General features: G+C 41.2%; 1 protein-coding gene and 1 pseudogene across 1 annotated transcript in view; both read left to right on the plus strand.

The window, feature by feature from the left end:
- Positions 1–24,375, plus strand: part of TANGO6 (transport and golgi organization 6 homolog) — a gene marked incomplete at its 5' end in the record, with an annotated part of 202,259 nt that overhangs the window by 22,819 nt on the left and 155,065 nt on the right. Inside the window, 3 exons of the mRNA XM_045293918.1 lie at positions 4,121–4,203; positions 21,528–21,640; positions 23,299–23,475. Of these exons, the coding sequence (XP_045149853.1) occupies positions 4,121–4,203; positions 21,528–21,640; positions 23,299–23,475 (373 nt within the window). The remainder of the gene's footprint in view (positions 1–4,120; positions 4,204–21,527; positions 21,641–23,298; positions 23,476–24,375) is intronic.
- LOC115870778 lies at positions 15,698–15,810 on the plus strand (annotated as a pseudogene).

A 24,375-nucleotide genomic window follows, 5' to 3' on the forward strand; every position in this document is an offset into this window, starting at 1 on the left:
AAAAAAAAAAAAAAAAAAGGTCTTTCTTTGGGCAACAGTTTTAGGAGTTCCTCCAGGCTCTATCAGACCTTCTGTTGTGTCCCTGGTCAGAGCAGTGGGTCATCGTAAGTAACCGGGTAGCACCCGGTTCTGCTGGTTTCAGACTGGAGGAGCCTGTGGTTTGTGGGCCCCGCTAGCCCTTGATCTTTGAGTCTTTTGTTTTCTTCACTTTCCTTTGCTCCAGTCAGGACAGGAAGAGTTGTATTACCCTCCAACTACAAAAATTCACTGCCATTAAGTTGACTCCGATTCACAGCTGTCCTATAATACAGGATAGTACTGCCCCTTTGGGTTTCCGAGGCTTACAGGAGCAGAAAGCCTCATCTTTATCCCCAGTGCAGCTAGTGGGTTTGAACTGCTGACCTAGGATTATCAGTCCAACACATAACCTATTATGCCACCAGGGTTCCAGCATTTACCCTCGTTATGTTGTGTGTTGTCTTTCCCTTCATCAGGATTAACGTGTGCCTGCTGTCTTATTAAGTGATGGTCTCACTGACTCTCCCATATCGGGTGTAAAAATGGCAAAGCGGAGGTGTCTGATCTCCCTTTACTTCTTGAGAAGTCCAGAGACTCCAGCAGCACTGGCCCAAGGTCATCTTTCAAAGTGGAGGTCAGACACACCTCTTCTTTCCAACCTTTTTTTTTTTTACCAATTCTGATACCAGCCATCTCTCCCATGACATTCTCTACTTCTCTACTTCTCTGGTTTGATAATTCATTTCATTAACCACTCAGAACTCACAGACTATACTCACAATTATGTAGTTTATTGGGAAGTAATAGGGATTTTTCAGGGTCAGGACCAACTTGGAAATAACAGGGACAACTCAGGATTCCTTGATCAATTATGTATTATTGTTTCATTTTTTACACTGCCCGTTGTCTCCTGTGTTAGTGTGGGTAGACAAGAGAAACAAATCCACAGAAACTCATATGTATATAAGAGAGAGTTTTATATAAAGGGTAAATGTACATTAAGAAAGCATCCCAACCCAGTGCTGTCCAAGCCCATAAGTCCAACATTAGTCCATATGCCCTACACTGATCTACAAAGTCCTCCTCTATCTCACAAAACACACGCAATGATGTTGACTACAGGAGAAAGCTGAATCAGTGAGCATGTAAGCATCTCAGGGCTGGCAGGGATCTCCACGCAGCTGCTCCAGCACCCGTGGCTGCATTGGGTTAGGTCCATGTGGCTTCTCAGGGATGTCTCACAGGAAGTAAGACTTGCCAGCTGAAGCAGGGAACTGGCTAAGGCAGCTACACACTGGTCCGACCATCAGAGAGCAAGAGACCCAAGAACTAGAAAGGCGAGGCTTGCCGAGCCATTTATCTCTCTGCCCTTCAATTAATCCCACGTGTGTTTATCAGCCAGGTTGGCACAATAAACCTTAAAGATCTCATCTCCCTTCACCCACATTTCTGTTAGTCGTCCCCCTTGAGGGGGGGACTGTATATCCAACTTCCCCCTTTCTCACCCTTCCCCTACTCCCCACCATTCCCCTACCCTCATGATATCGCTACTCCCACTACTGTTCCAGAGGGTTTTATCTGTTCTGAACTCCATGTGTCAAGAGCTCTTATCTGTATCAATGTGTGTACTCAGTCTAGCCAGATTTGTAAGGTAGAACTGGGTCATGGTAGTCCGGGAGGGAGGAAGCATTCATGAACTAGAGGAATGATGTGTTTTTCATCGGTGCTATACTGCTCTCTGTTGAAGCCAGTATTTGTTTTTGTATGACTGATTCAGTTCATCAGCAAATGTCTTGTGGTTTCATTCATATTGTAAAATATTTTAAAAAAAGATATTTTGTGGGCTTATTATTTTTCTTTATCATTGCATAGAACTCCATTGTATGTATGAACCATACTTGGTTTATCTGTTTGTCTGTTCATCTGTTGATGAATACTTAGGTTGTTTGCATCATTTTGCTATTGATGATGTGAACATGGATATTAATATGTCTGCCTATGTGTGTCATTGTTCGTATTTCTCATGATACATACCTAAGAGTGGAACTGTTGGATCACAGGATATTTCTATTTCTAGCCATACCTTTTCCCACAATGATTGTACCATTTTTCAATACCATCAGCAGTGCATAAGAGTTCTCCTCTGCCCATGACCTTGTCAGAAATTGTTGTTTTCTGTTTTTTTCAGTCAGTGTAATTTTTGCTGGGGTGAAATGGTGACTGATTGTACTCTTGACTTGCATCTCCTTACTGCCTAAATGATCATGAGTATGTCTAATATGTCTTCAGAAATGGTTCAGAATGATGAGTATTTCTGTTGGTAGTCCTTACATATCTGATTTCCTGTATTAAAATTAAATGATAGCTCATTGTTAGTCTTTTTTTTAACTGTGAGTAATTTTATTTTAGTCTAGTTTCCCAAACTTATTTGGCCTACCACCCTCTTTTCAGGAAAAAAACAAAACAAAAAACAACCTACTTAACAACACCCCCTCCCACTGGTAATTAAAATTTTTTATCCCTTCCATAATCCAGGAAGCTTGCTCAGCTTCCCCTGCATGGTTCCAGTGATCCCCCAGGGGGCAGTATTGCCCACTTTGAGAAACTGGTCTACTTGTGTGACCAGTGGTAAGGGGTAGTGAGTGATACCATGAGGGCAGGGGGGAGGTTGGGGGAGAAGGTGGAGAAAGGGAGAACAGAACGCAATGATCGACATATAGCCCTCCCCGAGGGGGATGAATAACAGAAACGGGGGTGAAGGGAGACAGCGGACGGTATAGGATATGACAATAATACTATATAACTTATCAAGGGTTCCCAAGGGTGGAAGGATGGGGAAGGAAGGGCAAAAGAGGAGCTGACATCAAGGATTCAAATAGAAAGAAAATGTTTTGAAAATGATGATGACAACATATGTACAAGTGTGCTTGATACAATTGATGTTTGGATTGTTTGGTTTTTTTTAAATCATTTTATTAGGGGCTCATACAACTCTTATCATAATCCATATATACATCAATTGTGTAAAGCACATTTGTACATTCATTGCCCTGGATTGTTATAAGAGCTATAAGAGTCCTCAATAAAATGATTTATAAATTTTTAAAAAAAGAGAGAAACTGGTCTAGTGTGTGTCGGCAAACTGGGGCATAAGAACCATATATGCAGCTCTTTTGGTCCATATACGTGGCACTGAAGAAAAAATTAAAAGATAATATTCAGATAACAGTGATTTTGTTTGTTTGTAAATATTTATTTACAGCTCTCAAATCATTTTTAAATTGTGAGGGACAGGATTGGCTCAAAATTTTGCCAACCCCCGCTCTAGAGCATTGTTTCTCAAAGTGTGGTCCCAGGACCGACCAGCACTATCAGGATCATCTGGAAACTTACTAGAAGTACAAGTTCTTAGACTTTACTGCAGACCTACGGAGCAGACACTTGGAGTAAAGCCCCGTATGCTGCGTTTTAAGGGGTTGCTATGCGCTGGGGTTAGCAAACACGTTTATAGTAACAGTCTCTTTCACAAAACTCGATGGCGATGTGTTTCGTGTTTGGTTTCAGTAATCCAAATAGGTGTCAGTTTGAGTGACTGATCTAGAGGCCTAGGTTCATTCCAATGGTGTCAATTATTTTTCTCTTGAACTTTGCTCATTCAGTCAAGAAAGATTTATTGAACTTCAGTTACCAGGCATTCTTAATGTATTAGATTACGTTTGTAACACCTGCCAAGGACAAGGCAAGAATAATATGACTGATTTTATATAGCCTTGTCATTGCTGATAGAAAAATAACCTAAAGTGTGTGCTTCCATACATTGTTTTTCATGTCAGTGGCACACTTTTAGGACTGAAAAAATTTGAAGTGATAATATGTCATAGGTTCATTGGCAGGAGCTTTCTTCTTGTTTAGTGATTGCTATGGTGAAAAGCAGTGGCGTCCTAGATTCTGTGAACTGTGTGATTCAGTCGTGCCCTGTTGGGCAGTGGTCACCATAGGGACTTTCTGCTCTTTGCTGATATTTGCCAAACACCTTATGATCAAACATTCCTTTAGGGTGCTCACTGTCTCTTGGTGGATCATTTTCTTTTTTGTTCTCTAGAGTTGCCAGAGCGGGACACGGCACCAGGAACCATTTTGGTGACAGAAGAAGAGCTTAGCCGATGTCTTGAGGATGTATTTAAGGTTGGTCCTTTGTGTCACTCATGCTTTTCCCGAATATTTGTAATGTTTTAAAATTCTTTCATCTCCTAGTTGATATTTCTGGAATTGGAATGACAAATCTTCAGTTTTAAACTGAAAATTTGTTTCACCTTGTAAACTAGAAACTGTAAGCTGAGTTTTTTTTTTCTTGAAATCATTTTATTGGGGGCTCGTACAACTCTTATCACAATCCATACATACGTCCTTTGTGTCAAGCACATTTGTACATTTGTTGCCCTCATCATTCTCAAAACATTTGCTTTCTACTTGAGCTCTTGGTATCAACGCGTCATTTTTCCCCCTCCCTCCCCGGCCCCTCTCCCTCATGAACCCTTGATAATTTATAAATTATTATTTTGTTAAGCTGAGTTTTTTTTAATGAAAAAAAAATGCATTTGAGACTCTTTTAATTTCAACATTAGACTCAATGTTAAAACTGCCTACATCCTCCAACAGGCACATGACATGAGGGACCATGTCTTCTGAAGGAATTTCAGAGACTTTTTCATACTCCCGGCTCCCTCAAAGTGTTTACTCATATTGAAATGATTATAACTTTTGATAGTAATCACCGTCTTTAAGATGTCAATCTGAATAAATGAATCCCCCAACTGACTACTTGAATGTATACTGCAAATGTACACACACACACACACACACACACAGCATGTTCTCTTGGATTGTAATCCTATTAATAAATAAGGAGTAGACATTGTTGTTAGATAAAATGAAATCCATTGTTTCTGTCAGGTAGTGTTGGGGGTAAGTTTATTTTAATAATTTTGTAATGATGTTCTTGTTAAAAATATTTATGTTTGTAATCAGCTTTTCAAAATTATAATCCTTGTAAGATTATATTTTCACTTTGAAAAACAGTTTGGCAGATCCTCAAAAAGTTCAACAGAGTTGTCCTCTGGCTCAGCAATTCTACTCCTAGGTATCTGTTAACCGTCCACGAGCAATGAAATTATCTGTCCACACAAAAACACATACAAAAATGTGTATAGCAGCATTATTGTTAAAGACCAAAGTGTGGAAGTAATTCAAATGCACAATACTGTGTACCCATCCAGTAGATTGTCATTCAGCCATTGCAGAAGAACGACGTATAGATACACATTGCAACATGGACAAACCTTGAAAATGGCTTGCCAAGTTAATAAGCCAGACACAAAAGGCCATTTTACATTCCTATCAGCTATGTATGAGGATACAGCGTAAATCTTAATTCAAGTTGTTTCAGATAAGAACACAAATGTTTTGATGTATGGATTGTTACAAGAGCTGTAAGAGCCCCTAGTACAATGATTTAAAAAAAAAAAGAAAGATGCTTTTGTGTTTAGCTCACTGTATGATACTGATAAATACATAAATATAAACTGCATGCTGAACAATTAAAAACTCATTCTTCACAACACTTTTGTTACTAACTTTATACAGAGTTACTAACTACCACTTTGTATAAATTTACTATGAAAAAGAAGGGTATATAGTCTTTACAGGACTGACCTGGCAAATAGAGAATTAACTTGTTCCTGGATAAATCATAGTTTGTGGTGACTTAGTTATTAGTAGCAATATATGAGATTGTTTTTATTTTATTTTTTATTCCTTATTTAGAGACTCTTAGGTCATGCGTCTGCTCTAAATTTTATAGACAAGAGCTTTTTAGATTATTGAAAGACAAGTAATGTTATAGAACAGTATAGAAAGCAAGTTTTCTGAATTCAAGAACACGGGTCCACTAACTGTCAGAAAGATCATCTCAGTCTCATCCTATTGGGACGCTAGTAATGCAAAAGTCCAATGGTTGGGTCAGGAAGACATGAAAAGGCTTGCAGGGTTAGGATTAGTCGTGACTAAACTTTGGTACAAATCTCTCATCATCTCCTTTGGAATCCAGTAAAGAGCTCTGGGGGCAAAAAGAAAGCAAAGCAGGGAGCCACTTGTTGGCAAGTGGATTTGCTTCCAAACAACAGAAAGAGAGTCTCCTATTCTTGTCCCCCAAACAGGGAGGGGGAATTAAAAACCTATCACAGTGAACAGCTTGGTGAATTTAAAACTTCCTGGAGAGGCAAACAAAGCATTAGTTTGCTGTAGACACTGATTATGCACCAAGGATTGGGACTGTCGTGAAACCAGGAAGGGGTGTAGAAGGGTAATTATTCTCTACAAGGTTTTGGCAACTCAGCTGCAGTTAGAAAACAGAGGAAATGTGTATATTGGAGACAAATGGTAAACACTGTGTAAAATTTAGCAACAAAGGATATGTTGTCTTTATTAACCTTTGGCTAATACTAAATTATAGTGCACAGCCCCAAGACAGGAAATAAGGAAAACATCTGGGATGGGTGAATTGATCCAGTAACTCACTGGGTAATCAGAGGGCATAGCAGGTATTCCATTTGAGAGAGGCGTTTGGGAACATTTCTAATCTGGGTCTCCCCATCCCCTGCTCCCTTTTGAACATTTATTGAGATATAATTTACATACAGTATTGTTCACCTGTTTCAAAGGTAAAATTCAGAGTTTTAAAGTCTATTCACAAGGTCATTGCAACCATTGCCATAATCTAATTTTAGAATATTTTTTCTTTTTTAATAATTTTATTGGTAGCTCTTCCAGATATCATAACATTCCATAGTTCAATCACTTCAAACAGTATTGTACAATTGCTACCATAGTCAGTTTCAAAATATTTCTTCTTGAACTCCTTGATATCAGCTCCCCTTTATCCCCCCCACCCTTATTTCTTAATTTATGCCGCATCTTACACCATCCAGTATATCCATTTACGTACAATTCTATTGTTCGCTCTCCTTGAGTGGGGTTAAACAGTCATCAGGGCTATCAGCTCCCCCTCCCCGCTTCCTCCTACCTCACTTCCTGTTCCCTCAGGGAACTATTACTCATGTTACTGTTTCTGAAGGGTTATCTATCTTGGCTTTCATGTATCAGATGATCTTCATTATGCAAGTGAACATATGCAAGTCCAACTTGATTAATGGGGTAAAACAAATAAAAATCATAATAGTAAGGGGAGGAAATATTAAAGAACTAGAGGATAGTTACGTGTTTCATCAGTGCTATAGCACACCCGGGATTTATCATCCTTCTGTGTGGCCTTTCTGAGAGGGACTGTCCAATGACCTTGCAGGTGGGTTTGGGGTCTCCACTACATCCCACTCCTTCATGTAGATTGGCTGCTTATTTTTGAACTGCTGAGATCTTTTCCCATCGACACCTCATGATCACACAGGCTGGTGTGCTTCTTCCATGTTGGCTTTATTGCTTCCCTGCTAGATGTAATTTTTTTTCTTTCTTTTTTTAAAATTCATTTTACTGGGGGCTTATACTACTCTTAGCAAAATCCATACATACACCCATTGTGTCAAGCACATTTGTACATTTGTTGCCATCATCATTCTCAAAACATTTTCTTTCTGCTTGAGCCCTTGCTATCAGCTCTTCATTTTTTTACTCTCCCACCCCCTCCCTCCCTCATGAACCCTTGATAATTTATAAGTTATTATTATTTTTTCATGTCTTTAACTCTCCGATGTCTCCCTTCACACACTTTTCTGTTGTCTGTCCTCCAGGGAGGGGCTTATATGTAGATCCTTGTGATCAGTTCCCCCTTTCTACCACGCATTCCCCTTCTCCTCCTGGTATTCCTACTCTCATTATTTGGTCCTGAGGGGTTTATTTGTCCTGGATTCCCTGTATTTCCAGCTCTGATTTGTACCAGTGTACATCCTCTGGTCTAGCCGGATTTGTAAGGTAGAACTGGGATCATGATAGTGGGGGGTGGTGGTGTTTTTCTTTCTTGAAAGAAATCCTAGACTCATTAGCTGTCATTCTCTATTCTTCTCCATCCCACACTCAGCCCTAAGCAACTACTGATAGGCTTTCTATTTCTGTATGTTTGCCTAGTCTGGGTATTTGATAGAAATAGAACCTTATGACCCCTATGTTTTGCCTTTGGGAGAATAAACTGTTTACCCTAGTGGCTGCACCATTTTACATTCCCACCGTCAATTATTCTTGCACAGTTTTGTGAATACAGGCCAACCCCAAAGCGGCTCTTCTCTCAGCAAGTAGGTTTTCCACAACGGAATCGAATGTTAGCCACTACATCCCTCACACTCTAGGGGCCATGGGTCAAGTCTGTAAGTTGTGTCTTGGAGGCCTCACTCGCTGGGCTTAAGGTGAGGTACCCCATTTGACTGGGTGCATTGAAGAGTGGTACTCTGAGCTCACCAGCCGCAGTCTTCAAAGAAATCCTCTTCTGCTCTCTTGATCTTCTCTACCCTCTATCTGGATGAGGAGTTTGTATAGTCCCCAAACCTGCTAACGTCTTAGCCCGATGTCTTGCTTTAGAGATTTGGCTCTGTTTCATCTTGATGCCTCATGTGACCTTTCCAGTCTAACATCAGGTGCCTCCTGTGACATTTCCACAGCCACTTACTAACTGTAGAGTCTCTTACGTCCTCAGAGCCAGTTCATCATTTCACAAACTACATTCTTGATCTGCTGTGTAAGATCAAAGCAATCTTAGAAGTAACAAATGAGAAGTTCGTTAGACTAAAGAAGTGTTAGTTGAATTGGACCAAAAACTTGACATTACCTCTTATACTGCTTCTGCCTCCATGTTTTTGCTAGGTGCCATGGAGTTAGCTCTGACCCATAGCATCCCTGAACACACTAGGATAAGACACAGCCTGGGTCTGGGCCATCCTCACAATTGTGCTTCAGCCCTTTGTAGCAGCAACTGTGGAAATCCCACCGGTTGAGGGTTTTCCTTTTTGCTGATCCCCCTACTTAACCCACTCCACATTCTGATTATTAAATGAATGTTTGCAGCTCTTTTTTTCCTCCTTTTGAATCATGCCCCATCACCAGGTGAAGGCCCCCCCAAAGCTTTGCTCCATCTACGTCATTAAGGTCAACTCTACTTTGAGGTGGCAGCTCTTTCTCAGTCATATTTTGAGTGCCTTCCAATCAGAGAGCCACTGCAGCTGATGATACTCTGCTGCTACTCATAATGTTTTCAGTTATCAATTGCTCAGAAGTGGACTGCCTTCTGCTTCTTCCTAATCTGTTCTTAGCCTGGAAGTTCCATTGAGACACCTATTCACCTTGGGTGAACACCTGTTCACCTTTGGAAACCAGTAAACAGCTTTGGGGGCAAAAAGAAAGCAGAGAGTCACTTGTTGGCCTGGAAGTTCCACTGAGATACCTGTTCACCCTGCTGGTGTGTGAGATAAACTGACAGACAACTGGTGGCGGTGTACATAGAGCGTTTCATTTTCCTCACTTCCATGTATGTCCCTTACCATCTAGTCAATGATCTAAGCCACAATGAGGATGTGAGCTCAAGGAACTTTGAGTCTAATGGCTTTCCGTTCATTCCTCTTCACTCTGGACATCTGGGGCCCAACTTTCAGATGCTTAGATTCTTTTTTCCTATCTAGTCAGAGGGAGGCGAACAGGGTTTTTCTTTGCTGAGAGAGGTGAAGAGAGGCCCAGTTTGCATACAGATTGGTTCTGCATAGGGTAGGGGCTAGAACTGCAGTTCTTATTGGGATGTTTTCACACCCTTTTAAGAGAACTTGCCAGGTTCTAATATGGAGAAAATGTTCTCTTTTTAGTATTCCTCACAATACCACTCTGAGGCTCCCTAAAGGAAGAAAAAAATTTAAAGTAGTAAAGGCTATATAGATACATAATTAGCTTATTTTCTACATTCTAATTTCCATTTTATCTCTCTGTTTCCAGATTCAAGGCCTTGGCTTGATTAATCCAGGTCTCTTTTTCCTCATCTAATCATAATGAATTTCTAATTAAAGTTCCTCTGTGAAACTGGCTATTTGAGTCCTCTTTCTGAATTTTTAATTATGTTTGCAGAGTACTTTAGACTAATAGAAGCTTAGAACTGGAAGAAATTTTAGAAGTAATCCTGCCCCCCAGTTTACAGTGCTGTTGTTGTGTCAGGTGCCCCTGAGTCGGCTCCAACCTGTGGCCACCCTGTGGACCACACAGTGAAGCCGTGCCCAGACTGTGCCATTGTACACTAAAGGGAGCACCAGCCGACAGAAGTGAGTGACTGACCTCAAAGGAGACAGCCAGGAATTGGCCAGATCTGGTCCAAGAACCATTTTCTTCTGGTCTCTATCTCTGTCTCCTCAAGAGCCATTTCCTTCTCCTTGTCTGTCTGTCAGTCACCACAGGTGTGTGTGTGTGTGTGTGTGGAGAGAAGATGATACTTGTATGCAGTACCAAGTATAAGAACTACCAAAGGCCTAACAGTGAAAAGGTGGCCACCCTCCTGTGTGTGCCCCTCCCTAGAGGTGATCATTCTTTGTGAATGTTTGTTTCTTTGTGAACTGGAGTCACATGCAGAGGTTCAAAGAAATGTCTGTCCAAGCTATGAGAGAAGCGAGCATTCGACTGTATCAGCCACAGTCCAGATCCTGTGAAATGCAGTAGACAGTTCCACCCGGGTTGGACTCCTGGTCCACCGTTCACTAGCCATGTAGCTTTAGGTGACTTATTTAACAATTGAGTTATGAGGATTAATTAAGCTAACTTTGGGTAGGTCCAACCATACTGGAACAAATACAAGTATCTGTAAAATTATCCATACCTTTGGTTCATGGAAACTCTTTTTTTTTTTTAATCGTTTTATTAGGGACTCATACGACTCTTATCACAATCCATACATACATCAATTTTGTAAAGCACATTTGTATATTCATTGCCCTCGTCATTCTCAAAACATTTGCTCTCCACTTGAGCCCCCGGCATCAGGTCCTCATTTTTTCCCCTCCCTCCCCGCTCCCCCCTCCCTTATGAGCCCTTGATAATTTATAAATTATTATTTTGTCATATCTTTCCCTGTCCGACGTCTCCCTTCACCCACTTTCTCTTGTCTGTCCCCCAGGGAGAAGGTCACATATAGATCCTTGTAATTGGTTCCCTCTTTCCAACCCACTCTCCCTCCACCCTCCCAGTATCGCCAGTCACACCACTGGTCCTGAAGGGATCATCCGCCCTGGATTCCCTGTGGGAAACTTTTTTTTAAGAAGAGGATGCAGTAGGTTCTAAAACAAGTAGAGTGCAAAATCCTTAGCATATTAGGTAACTCGCTGGCCTCAATCTACTGTTTCTCACCAGTCTTAGTTAAACTCAGAGTATATTAGAAGTTCTGGAAAGACTACTATTAAAAGGATCACTGTGATGTTTTTGAAGGCAGTGTTTGACTGGTTTAATCTTCAGCAGAAGTAAAATCAAGTTCCAGCCTGTACCAGATTTCAGTGTTTAGATTTAGTCAGCTTGATTCAGAATAGATCTATTATCTTTGTATTTCCTCAAGCATATATCCCTATAAAAGACAAAGCCATACATTATAAAAACAATTCCATTTACAAGATCACCCAAAATAAAGTAAAATAAAAAACTTAAGAATAAATTAAAAAAGAAGAAATTTAATATTTACACAAGTCTTTTGTGTTTTACAAAATATTTTGCCTTGAATTCTGGTCCTTGGTCCTTAGGCTCACAGCTTAATACCTATGGTATAAGTGCAGAAACTGAGACCAAATGAGGCTTAAATGTCAGGTCCATGCTCACGAGCATCATCTGTGACCTTGAAAGGCAATCATAGAGGTGACAGAAACAAAACTCATACCCAGGTTTTCCTGACTCCTGACTTCCTGGTGTTTTTCCTATGCTGCTGCAGGAGTCTCTAGGGATGTGTTTATTTAGCAATGTAGCAGAAGTCTGTGAAATGAGACATGGAGTCTCAAGTCTCTTTTCTGACTTTTAAGCCATCTTCTTCCTCCTTCTTCCCAGTTGAGAGAGAAGCATATTTATTCTTAATATTTTTTATAATTTTGGTTCTTCCTACTTTTTTCCTTTCATAAATAAGACCTAGTAAATTCTCCCAGAGAATTCAGTCCTTCAGACATTGAAGACATATGCCCAGAAAAGCCAATATAAAATCAAGCTGTCAAAAGAGCCCTGTGGTACTGTGGGATAAGCATTGGGATGCTAACCAGAAGGTTGGTGGTTCAAACCCACCAGCTGCTCCTTGGGAAAACAATGAAGCCAAATACTCCTGTAAAGATTACAGACTTGGAAACCCTCTATAGCAGTGGTCCTCTACCTTCCTAATGTCGCAACCCTTTAACACAGTTCCTCATGTCGTGGTGACCCTCAACAATAACATTATTTAAAAAAAAAACAACAAGCTGTCTCTTATTTAATCAGTTTTCCTTCCATGGTAAAGTTCAATGAGTTTGTTAGTTAGTGAACACTGATTGAATAGCTTCTAGCCACTGCTCTTGAAAAAAAAAAAGAAAGAAAATATATAGACCATTGTAATATCCCCACAAAAAGAGAGCTTTTGAGAAAGTAAATAATAGTCTAGTTCGCTCATTCATTCTTTGGTTTAATCAGTCGGTCACATAAACTTAACATGTGCCTTGCTAAGCTCCAGATACTTAGCCAGGTGTAAAAATACAGAATGAGGAATGAAGAGCCAGCTCCTGCATCAAAGAGCTCCCAGTCAAGTAAGCGAAGAGCGAGAACAGAATGTGACCTGTGATGAAGAGGACTCGGAACCATGCCTGTTACTTCTGCTGTCACAGAGGTCTCTCTAAGCTTAGATGAGGGGTTCTAAGGTTGAACCTCAGATGCCCCTTCTCATGACTTGCGAAGCAAAACTGAGGTACAGTTAGAACAGAATGCGAAAATCCCCAGAAAGAAATGAGGAAATCTCCAGGTTACCATCAGGACCATTGGTACCATTCCTCATTCTCACCTCATTTGTTCTGAGAAAGCATGGTTTTCGTAGATCTGTGCTGACTTCTTTTTTTTTTTTTTAATTAATCATTTTATTTAAATCTTACCACACTCCATCATTCAATTGTATTAAGCATACTTGTAGTAATATGTTGCCATCAACATTTCCAAAACATTTTCTTTCTGCTTGAGCCCTTGGTATCAGCTCCTCTCCCCACACCCTCTTGAATCCTTGATCAATTATATATTGTTGTTATTTCTTGTCTTATACTGTTTATTGTTTCCCTTCACCCACATTTCTGTTATTCAGTCCCCTATATGGAGGGGGTGGATTATATATCCAACCTTGTGTTGGGTTCCCCCTTTCTTCTCCTTTCTCTCTCCCACCATCCCGGACACATGATATCACTACTCCCACTACTGTTCCTGAGGGCTGTTTTTTTTTTGATCATTTTTTTTCTTTTCTTTTTTAATTAGGGGCTCATACAACTCTTATCGCAATCCATAGATACATCAATTGTGTCAAACACATGTGTACATTCATTGCCCTCATCATTCTCAAAACATTTGCTCTCCACTTAAGCCCCTGGCATCAGCTCCTCATTCCCCCCATCTCCCCTCTCTCTCCCTCATGAACCCTTGATAATTTATAAATTATTATTTTGTCATATCTTGCCCTGTCTGACGTCTCCCTTCTCCCACTTTTCTGTTGTCCGTCCCCCAGGGAGGAGGTCACATGTAGATCCTTGTAATCGGTTCCCTCTTTCTAACCCACCCTCCCTCCACCCTCCCGGTATTGCCACTCACACCACTGGTCCTGAAAGGATCATCCACCCTGGATTCCTTGTGTTTCCAGTTCCTATCTGTATCAATGTACATCGTCTTTTTTAATAATTTTATTGTGGGCTCGAACAGCTCTTATCACAATCCATACATCCATCCATTGTGTCAAGCACATTTGTACATTTGTTGCCATCATCATTTTCAAAACATGTTCTTTCTACTTGAGCCCTTAGTATAAGCTCCTCATTGCACCCACCATGAACCATTGATAATTTATAAATTATTATTATTTTTTCATGTCTTACACTGACCACCATGTTCCTTCACTCAGTTTTCTATTTTCCATCCCCCTGGGAAGTGATTATATGTAGATCATTGTGATTGGTTCCCCGTTTCTCCCTCCACCTTCCCCTTCCCCTCCTGGTATCGCTACTCTGATTATTGGTCCTAAAGATTTTATCTATCCTGAATTCCATGTGTCAAGAGAGCTTTTATCTGTACCAATGTGTGTACTCCAGATTTGTAAGGTAGAACTGGGTTATGGTAGTGGGGGAGGAGGGTGAAGCATTCAATAACTAGACGAATGATGTGTGTTTCGTTGGTGCTATACTGCACCCTAGTTGAATTGTCCCTTCCTTGTAACCCTTCTGTGGGAAATGCCCAGTTGTCTATAGATGGGTTTTGGGTCTCCACACCAACTCCCCTCTTTCACATCGATATGTTTGTTTTGGATCTTTTGGTAATTGATACTTGTTCCTGTCAACACCACATGATCACACAGGCTAGTGTGCTTCTTCCATGTGGACTTACTTGCTTCCCTGCTAAATGGCCGCTTGTTTACCTTCAAGCCTTTAAGACTCCAGATGCTATATCTTTTGATAGCCAGGCACCATCCGCTTTCTTCACCAAATTTGCTTATGTACCCATTTTGTCTTTAACTATCAGGAAGGTGTCAGGAAGGTGAGTATCAAAGAGAACCATTTTATTAGAACAAAGTATTCTTTGGTATATGGAAGCCTTGAGTAGAGGCCTGAAGTCCATCTGCTATCTTATCTTAATACTTAACAGTATAAATATATGTACATTGGCCTCTATCTCTTTCATTATTAATATATTTACATATGTACCTGGCTATGACTATACCTCTGTAAATAGCTTTTATGCCCCACTTCTTTCCTCTATTTCCTTTCACCTTCCTTCTGTCCCACTATCATGCTTACCCTCCATTCAGCTCTTAGTAATTTTGTTCCTGTCCTACATGTTTGTACTGGAAGCACACAGTTTGATGTGAAGTTCAGCCTCTTTTTAAAGCAAATGCTCAGTTACACTCAGCAGGGTTTCTCATACAAGAAATTGAAAAGGTCTCCAGAGATCTGTTTCTGCCTTCCCTGTTTCACCCTTGCCATCTGTTGGACTTGTAGTGGTGATTCTTCGTTGTACAGATACCTCACAGAACCAGAAGATGATCAACTACACAGGAGTTTGCCTTTAAAATATTTCCTTCTGTTAGAAGGAATAGAAAGCCTGTGAGAAATGGTTATAAGTTTGTTATGTTTTGACCAAGTTGAGGACTCAGTTGTTTCAAACAAAAGTTTATTGGAAGGTGATTCTGTGTTTTCAACTACTCTTTCCTCTTGATAACCGGAATACTATAGAAATGTGAAAGAAGATGAGCACACTTTGGGTCCAGTCAGAGAATTACAGATTAGAAACAAAAGAGCTCTTAAAGTTTGATGAATCTCACCTCCTTGTCTTAGAGTTCAGGAAACCAAGACTCAGAGAGGTCAATTGATTTGTGTCAAGTTATATAGCTGGTCAATAGAAGTCCTGATTAACAACCCCATGTGAGCAATACTCATCAGTCATACTATTTAAAGAGGCCACATCTATCGCTTCTCAGCCTTTTGGCTAAGATCAAGTGTAGTATCTATTCTTATCAGTTTAATATCTGATACGCCCTCTATCCAAGGACAATATATTAAAAATAGGAAAAAAAATAATAAAGAGGCCACATCTAATGCTATGCCTCTTAGACAGGAATTTTATTTTCATGACTTTTATTATAAATTGGCTGAAGGTTTACAGAGCAGATCAGTTTTCCATTCAATAATTCATACCCATTTTGTTTCATCTCATTGATTGCAATTCTCATAATATCACTTCACTCACTTCCTGTTTGTTTCCTGTTTCTATTCCTCCTTCTTCCTTACCCATTCTGAACTTTGCCCTTTGCTCTCAGATAGTTCATTATTCTAAGGTATGTGTACCTTCCTAGCTAGTGTCATTGTTCACCTTACAGATCTGTTTGCTGTTTGGCTGAACTCTTAGCCATGAGTGTGAGTTCATTTCTAGACCTGAAGGGTGACCAAGGCCCACAGTCTCAAGTGGAACCAGTGGAATGAAGGGGTTTCACTAGTTTGTATATGACCAGTAAGTCTGGTCTTTTTTACGATTCTGAGTTTGGTTCTACATTTTTCTTCTACCCTATCCAGGAACTTCTAATGCTTCTTCAGAGCAGTAGTAACCAGGCACCATCCAGTTCTCTGCTCTCAGAGTCAGGAGATCGGTGTTCACACGGCCCATTACTCCACTGGCCTCAAGACTTCCATGTGTCCTTGACCTTCGTCATATTTTGTTCCTCAGGACACGGATGAGCAATGGCAGTGCCTTAGATAGCTGTTCGTTAGCTCTGAAGATTCCACTCACTACTCACCAAACGGTTGTAGAAAAATGTCTTTGTAGACTATGTCATACCAGTTTGGTGTTCCTTAAGACCATGGTTCTGAGCCACCAGGCTCAGTGACTCATTCCCTCTAGGTGTTTGGTTATTTCCAAGAAGTTTTCATGACTTTGCCTGCTGTATGCAGTCAGTCGAATTTTTTTTACCCCAGGTAGAAGTAACATATGGAGTTTATTTTTAATACTTATGTTCCATATAATTATGTTAGTATATAATTACGTTAACATATCCTTTTAACATATAATTACGTTTCAGAGTTTGGATTCCCAACCCACTTTGTCTGTTGTTTCTCCCCAGTCTTCTCACAAGGGGACCAGGAAACATTCCCAACTAGAAAGGGACTTCACGTAAGCACAGCTTAAGGAAATTCCACAACACCCAGATGTCAAGGCATAGAGGCCTCGGCACTAAGACTCTCCTGGTAGTGGGACAGGAACTGCTTGTCTTTTATGTCTTCATTGGTGTTGTCACCAGCATAGTGTGGAAAAGTCTAGAAGGTACTTGCCTAAACAGTTTTCTCTGTATATAAGTATGACTTCAATGGAAGGAATTTTAATTTTCTTTCTAGGGCATTGAATCATTGTCATTGCTGACACCTAGATATCCCAGTGCAGCATTGACTCTATGAGTCTGGTCTCTCATGTTCTCGTAGGGGTCACTAAACTGCAGATACGAGTTCTTGATCTGGGGAGACCATGTGCAAGGGGAAATGGCCACATCCCTTCTGTAGAGTGTAAATAGAGGGTCCTGCTAGCAGCCAGGTGCAGAGCAAGCCATTAACTACGCAGGAGTTTAGTGAGGGGTAAGAGATTGAAAGGAGAGAAATCTGCCTTGGAAAGGGCAAGGCCTGACCTTGGAGATCTCCCAGGAGAGGTGGTCAAGAACAAAATCAAAACCTGTATTTGTGGAGTCAATTCCAACTCAGAGCGACTCAAAGCCATGCAATAGACCGTGCAGTTTCTCTAAGGAAGCAGAGCGGCCATAGCTGTCGTCCACCAGAACAGCTGGTGAATGTGGATGGCCGACCTTCTACTTGCCAGCCAAGCAAGTCACCACTATGCCATCAAGACTCTAGAAGATTCTCAGGAGGAGGAAGAAGCAGTGTTACCAAAGCTGCTGTCCATGGTGCCATCTAGAAACGTCAACCCTGTTTTGCAGAGGTTGCAGGGCTGGGGTTCCTAACATCCCGAAACCCGGAATTTACTGATTCTGAGAGTCTGGACAGTTGGGCTAACATTGGTGTGGGTTAGGGACTGAAGCGATTAAAAACTATGTACCAGGGAAGGTGAATATTGGGATGCGAAGGGGTATAAGGTTTTCTTGTGTGTGTGGTAAAATATATGTAACATAGCATTTCCAGTGTTGCAAATCTCCAAAACATTTTCTGTACTCCAAATGGAAGGCTTTGCCTATTAAGCGATCCTCACTCTTCTCTCCTTCTAGGCCCTGACGAGTTCTGTATCTGTGGATTGTGCATGACTTTTCTGGCAGATCTCAGTTCATTCTGGCTTTCCTATAGTGCATTGTGTCTTTGCTTTTCTGAGCCTCAGTTTTCCACATTGGTAGAATGGGAATAAAGCCACTTATCTTGCAGAGCTGATGTAAGGAGTGGTTACACGCTAAATGTTTAGCTGGATATTTGGCTTATTCTTAAGTAGACAACCTCATCCAACTCACTGCCATTGAGTTGATTCTGACGCACGGCAACACTATCAGACAGAGTAGAACTGCTCCTTTGGGGGTTCCGAGGCTGTACATCTTTACAGGAATAGAGAGCCTCATCTTTCTCTCGTGGAGGGACTGGTGGGTTTGAACTGCTGACCTTGCAGTTAGCAGCCTGATTTGTAACTCATTACAAATTTGTAACCCAGGGCTCCTTAGACATTCAGTAAGTGGAAGTTATTATTTGCCTCTGGAAAATGATACCATCCCTACTATTTCTTCATTTAACAGTTCAATTTTGCCTATTTTCAAGCATGGAAAGGAGGACTGGTGCCTCACAGTGGACTGTGGAAACCTTACTGTCTTAACTCCATTCGTTAAAGCTCCTTACCCAATACCCAGTGCTATTAGATAACATGGCTGCTTTCATCCAATCAGTATATTTATATCTAAGTAAATAATATCATGCATAAATAATAAGCATACTTTTTCTAAATACAAAGTAATGCTCCTTATAAGGAAGTACAGAAAAATATTAAAAAACAGAATAATTTTAAAAAAGAGAACGGAATAAAAATTGGAGGACTCGTCTTTACAGCACATACATACTACTAAGAAATGTGCTCCACTTAGTGTGTGTTAAGTTTTGAAGTGCTCAAGTCAGTTCAGCATGGGAATTTCACTCCAACTCTACTTTTTGTTTTACCTTCGAAAGAGGATGGTGAAGAAGGACGACTGCCCAGGGATCATGTCTGGGAACGGAGGACCCAAAGCCAAACAATAGGCCCTGACATTATCTGGTGGATCTCGCTCTTTTCCTCCTATAATTGAGGATACCATAATTAGGGCTGCATATTACTTCTGAACACCGCCATACAATGCCCTGCATTTAACTGGGCTTATGGAGATTAGATCATGCACAGGAAACTGGCTCCTTAGTTATCAGGCTTGGCAGAGGAGCTGGGGATGCTAAGAGACTATGCAAAACGAGGGTGGATTTAAAGGGACAAGACCTGGGAAAACAAAAGAGATTTTCCCAGCTTTTACTAGTGTTTCCATGATCGTCAGTTTTAACAGAAGATCTTTAAACAGAAGTGATCCTTACCTTAATTTTTCAATACAGAATGGCCTCTTGACGCTTCTCTCTTTTTCTTCTTTAAAGTGGGGCTGTGTGCCGTTGAATTAGTCCTGACTCATAATGACCCCTGTGTACCACAGAATAAAACCCTCCCTAGTCCCATGCCTTCTTCACAATCATTGCCATGTGTGAGCCAGTGTGGCAGCCACTGTGTCAATCAATCTATCGCATTGAGTGTCTTCCTCTTTTTTTGTTGACCTTCTACTTTACCAACCGAGATATCTTTCTCCGGGGACGAGTCCCTCCGGAGAGCACATCCAGAGGCACATTGTTGTCATCTAAGGAGCATCCTGACTGTCCTTCTTCCAAGACAGGGTTGTTTGTCTTTGGGCAGTCTGGTATATTCAGTATTCTTGAGCAACACCGTACTTCAAGCGACCAGTTCTCTCTGGTCTTCGTATCCATTGTCCAGCTTTCACATGCCTATGAAAAGCAGTGCTCTGGGTCAGGTGGCACCCCGCCAGCTGCTCGGTGCTCTGTGGGGGAAAGCTGTGGCAATCTGCTTCTGTAAACAATCACAGCCTTGGGAACCCTATGGGGCAGGTCTGCCCTGCCCTACAAAGTCACTATCAGTCGGAATCAGTGGGTGATCTTTAAGTAGGGCTGCCAAGACCTCCTTTTCTGGATCATTAATGGTTTTAATGAACTAACTTGGAAAAAGATTGAACTTCGTACCTGGATGGTAAAAACCTAGCAGAGTTCCTGGAACACATATGAAGAGCATAACCATCTTCCATTCCACTTCTTCTTCTTTTTTTAAAAAATCATTTTATTGGGGCTCATACAACTCTTATCACAATCCGTACATTCATCAATTGTGTAAAGCACACTTAAACATTCGTTGCCCTCATCATTCTCAAAACTCGCTTTCTGGGTTCCTGGAATCAGCTCCTCATTTTCCTTTTTCCCCTCCCCTTCCCTCACACTCCCCCCTCCCTCATGAACCCTTGATAATTTATAAATTATTATTTTATCTTATCTTACACTGCCCGGCATCTCCCTTCACCCACTTTTCTGTTCCCATCCCACAGGGAGGAGGTTATATGTAGATCCTTGTGATCGGTTCCCCCTTTCCAACCCACCCTCCCTCCACCCGCCTGGTATCGCCACTCTCACCACTGGTCCTGAGGGGTTCATCTGTCCTGGATTCCCTGTGTTTCCAGTTCCCATCTGTAGCGCTGTGCATCCTCTGGTCTAACCAGGTTTGCAAGGTAGAATTGGGATCATGATATGGGGGCCCAATGCCCATCTGTAGACAACTGGACATCCCTTGCAGAGGGGTAGTGGGGAGGAGATGAGTCACTCAGGGTTCAGTGTAGCAATAATGAAACTCACAACCTTCCTCTAGTTCCATTCCACTTCTTTTAATCATCTATGTCACTGTCCACACGCTCAGGTTTCAAAACAGAATTATACTTTGAAATTCTCTTTTGTGTTGGGCATTTTGAACAGCATCTTGTGTTTCTTAAGCTATTTTAACTGCTGTGCCTTGGACTATAATTTCTCTGATTGGTTGATTGATTTAACTCTCCTGTTAGATCTGAGGAACAGGGACTCATCCATTTTTCTATTTACTGGAGTGCCTAGGACAGTACTTTGAATGAGTGTGTGTTCTGTAAAAGACAACTATCGTTAAGCATCCTCTGACATAAGCCTGTGAAGCCCATGAGATCTAGATGCAGAGAGCAATTTCTGTGGACATCTATTGACTCGAAGCCAATAGGACATGCCCATGTGACAGCTACATTCTTAAGATGAACAAATTAGAACAAGCTGTGTTTTTGTTTATTTAAGTTTAGTTTTTATGTTTTTCTGGTTTGTTTGTTTTTTTAACTCAGCAGTAATTATTTGTTTATAATAGGAGGCCCTTCAGCAGTAGGGTAGTTATTGTGCAGAGGAACAATAAGCAGATGAGGAGACATAGAGGCAGTCACAAATAGGAATGGAAGAAGTCAGAAAATGAATGAATTTACCCATTTAACCCAGCAGTCCTTGAGGCGGTACATACAAGGAGACTACTGCTCCCTCTGTTCCAGCCTGCCAGTCTCGATGGTTTCATCACTGTCTCTGAGCAAAGCCTTAGAGCTCAACTTGTTCACCTCAGGACTGGAGTGCTGCTCGAGATAAAGACTCTCAGCCTTGTGGCCCCAGCATGTCTCACCATTTCCTTTTCCCCAGGTGTACGTGGTCGGGAATGAACCTCTGACCGTCTTGCTGGATTCCCTCCTTCCCGTCCTGGGAGTGCTCTTTTCTCTCTACTGTTTCACCAAGCAGAGCGTGTCTCACATAAGGTAAAGGACCAAGAGAACTGTACTGATCTATAAGTGGTGAAGTCCCATCTGCACATTGTTCTAATGCTTATTTTGACTATAAAACTTAGGTCATTCTGTCATTGTTACATTTGGGGATCCCTTTTTTTTCCTCAACTAGAAAACAAACAGCATTTTCTAGAGCACGGGGGATTGGATATCACTTTTAGGACCACTTGCCTCAGCTTCAGGCAGACATGAGAAATAGAATCTCTGCTTACATGTATAAGCATGCACTGTTTAATCAGTGAGGAATACCGGCGGGCGTCACATGTCTAGAAGAAGGAAGTAGGCAATGGATCCTAATACCTGTGGGGAGTTAGAAAACCAGCTCCGGAACCCGGGTCTGGGTGAGGCGTGGTCTGTAATTGAGACCGGGATTTGGTGCTGGTGATACAGAGCGGTTAGAAAGAAGGGATTCTTAGTCATCCAGAAAATAATCTCATGTGTTGGAATTTAAGTGGGACCCATTTTGTATGAGCTCTGTATTTACAGCCATTTTTGTTATTTCTCCCTTCTGCTAAAAATCATATTCTTAAAGTCCTCCAGAATATTGAGTTTTTCTTTTTCTTTGGCATTTGGAAACCCTCAGATAGAATCTGAGCTACAGTAATAGCACTTTCTTCACAGGGTTATTCTGAAGACTGGATGTGTTTTACTTATGTAATAATAATAATTTTTTAAAAACCACTGCCATCGAGTCAATGCCAACTCATAGCAACCCTAAAGGACAGAGTACTTATAGCCCTAGTGGCTATAAATCTTTGTGGAAGCAGAAAGCCTCTTTCTCTTAAGAAGTGGCTGGTGGGTTTAAACCACCAACCTTGTAGTTAGCAGCCTAACTCATAATCCACTATGCCAACAGGGCTCAGGGCTCCTTAATTATGTAATGGTAAATGCTTATTAGCACATTCTTTGATAGAGAGTAAGCCCAATAAATCATAGCTGTCATCCTCATTCTTGTTAAGCGATGTAGGAAAATACTTGGTCTTGCATATCGCTCAGAGCTTACATCCTGTCTTTGTTTCTCTTATGTTTGGTCAACACGGCCAGAAGGGCAGTCAGGAGAGAATCCAGTGAGAGGGAGATGGACGCTCTAAATATCCGCATTTGGCTTCAGAGAATGGTCTGTGTGTTGTGTAACTTTAGTTTTAGTTTTGAGTCCAGAGTTCTCATAGCACAATCGGGCCTAAGCAGGAAGAAGCCAAGACTGATTTTGGCCCTCTCTTGGTTGACTGGCACGGATGAAAGAGGCTGAGGAGCCTGCGTAGTGTGTTCAATAGACTGTTTTCTGGTCACCAGCACTGGGTCACACTGGTGATAGATGGTTTTTATCAGCGGACGCAGTGGATCACTGCACGAGTCAAAGGCACTTTCCAGAGTGTGCTTTTCAATATTGAAATGACTAAAACATACAATAAAGTTTCAAAAATGAGGTGCTCTTGTGACAGATCAGAGTTACCTGTGGAGCCAAGGGGTGGTAGTCAGTCCCTGGTGGAATGGCAGGATGTTTGCCTAATTCGCGGAGGGCCAGCATCTAGAACACAGTGGAGCTCACAGTCTTTCTTTCCTTTTTTATGTTCCTTAGTAAGATGTGTCGAGTAAAATGACAGGCTCATTCATAACAGCTTTTCTGCCAGGTCACTTTGCCAAGAGATTCTATTGTGGACTCTGAAGAACCTGGAAAAGAAGAAGGCAGTTGCCAGCCTGAAAGGATTTGCAGGGTTGGACAAACGTGTGCCCTCTCTCCATTCTCTGTGTCGGTTTAGAGCTGCCAATCACGGTGGCATTATGATTACCATCCAAGAGGCCATTAGGTAAGTACTCATCTTTACTGCCTTCCTGCAGATTTAATTCTACACAAAAGGTCATTCCGGACTCGGCCACTGAGGGGCGCTGGCAGAAAAGAAGCCCGGTTCTTTTTTCAAAATTCACTTTGCTATTTATAGTTTCTGAATGCAATGGGAGGCTTTTTAAGTAATCCTCCAGAGGTGTTTTTCTGGGTGCTAGCGCATGGCGTGGCTATGAGTCAAAAGTCAATTCGGCAGCCCCTAAAAATAACAAGCTCCTCCTCTCAACAAGTCCAATTATCTGTCTATGTCTTTACTCGTGAAATCAATTAAAGTGAAATGTGTGTTGACCCTCTGAACTGGAATAATCCAACTCTTTTTCTGGCTCTAAAAATGGTATATGTACTCTGAGTCAAATTTATTCCTTAGGGAGATTGTCTAATAGCTATCTTTTGTGGGTAATTGTATGATGCAGCGTTAGCTCTTCTTGGGAATAATTAGCTGAAAGAAGTGGCAGTTGCCCGTTTTTCAAACCTCCGTACCTTATTTACCAGCCCTTGGTGCACAGAAGAGGCTTCATAAATGTTGGTTGGATGTGTGAATTTATGGCTCTGATGTCTCACAGGCATGTATTTACTTCCATTCCCTGGATGATATACAGAGGATATTAGTAATTCAGAATCTTGTTTCCTGTCCATCTGGGGCCACGTGGTATTTAACCAGTGGCAGCTGCCTTGTTCAGATACCCTATCACATTCAAAATGCTGCTGTTTCTTTCTTTTGTTTTATTTTATTTTTTATACATATTTCTATCACTTTATTGGGGGCTTTTACAGCTCTTAGAACATTCCATACATCAATTGTATCAAGCATATTTGTACATATGTTGTCATCATTTCCAAAACATTTTCTACTTGAGCCCTTGGT

Source organism: Echinops telfairi, unplaced genomic scaffold (genome assembly GCF_000313985.2).
Source record: "Echinops telfairi isolate 266 unplaced genomic scaffold, ASM31398v2 ScPeMD7_2291;HRSCAF=2852, whole genome shotgun sequence".
NCBI classification, from domain to species: domain Eukaryota; kingdom Metazoa; phylum Chordata; class Mammalia; order Afrosoricida; family Tenrecidae; genus Echinops; species Echinops telfairi.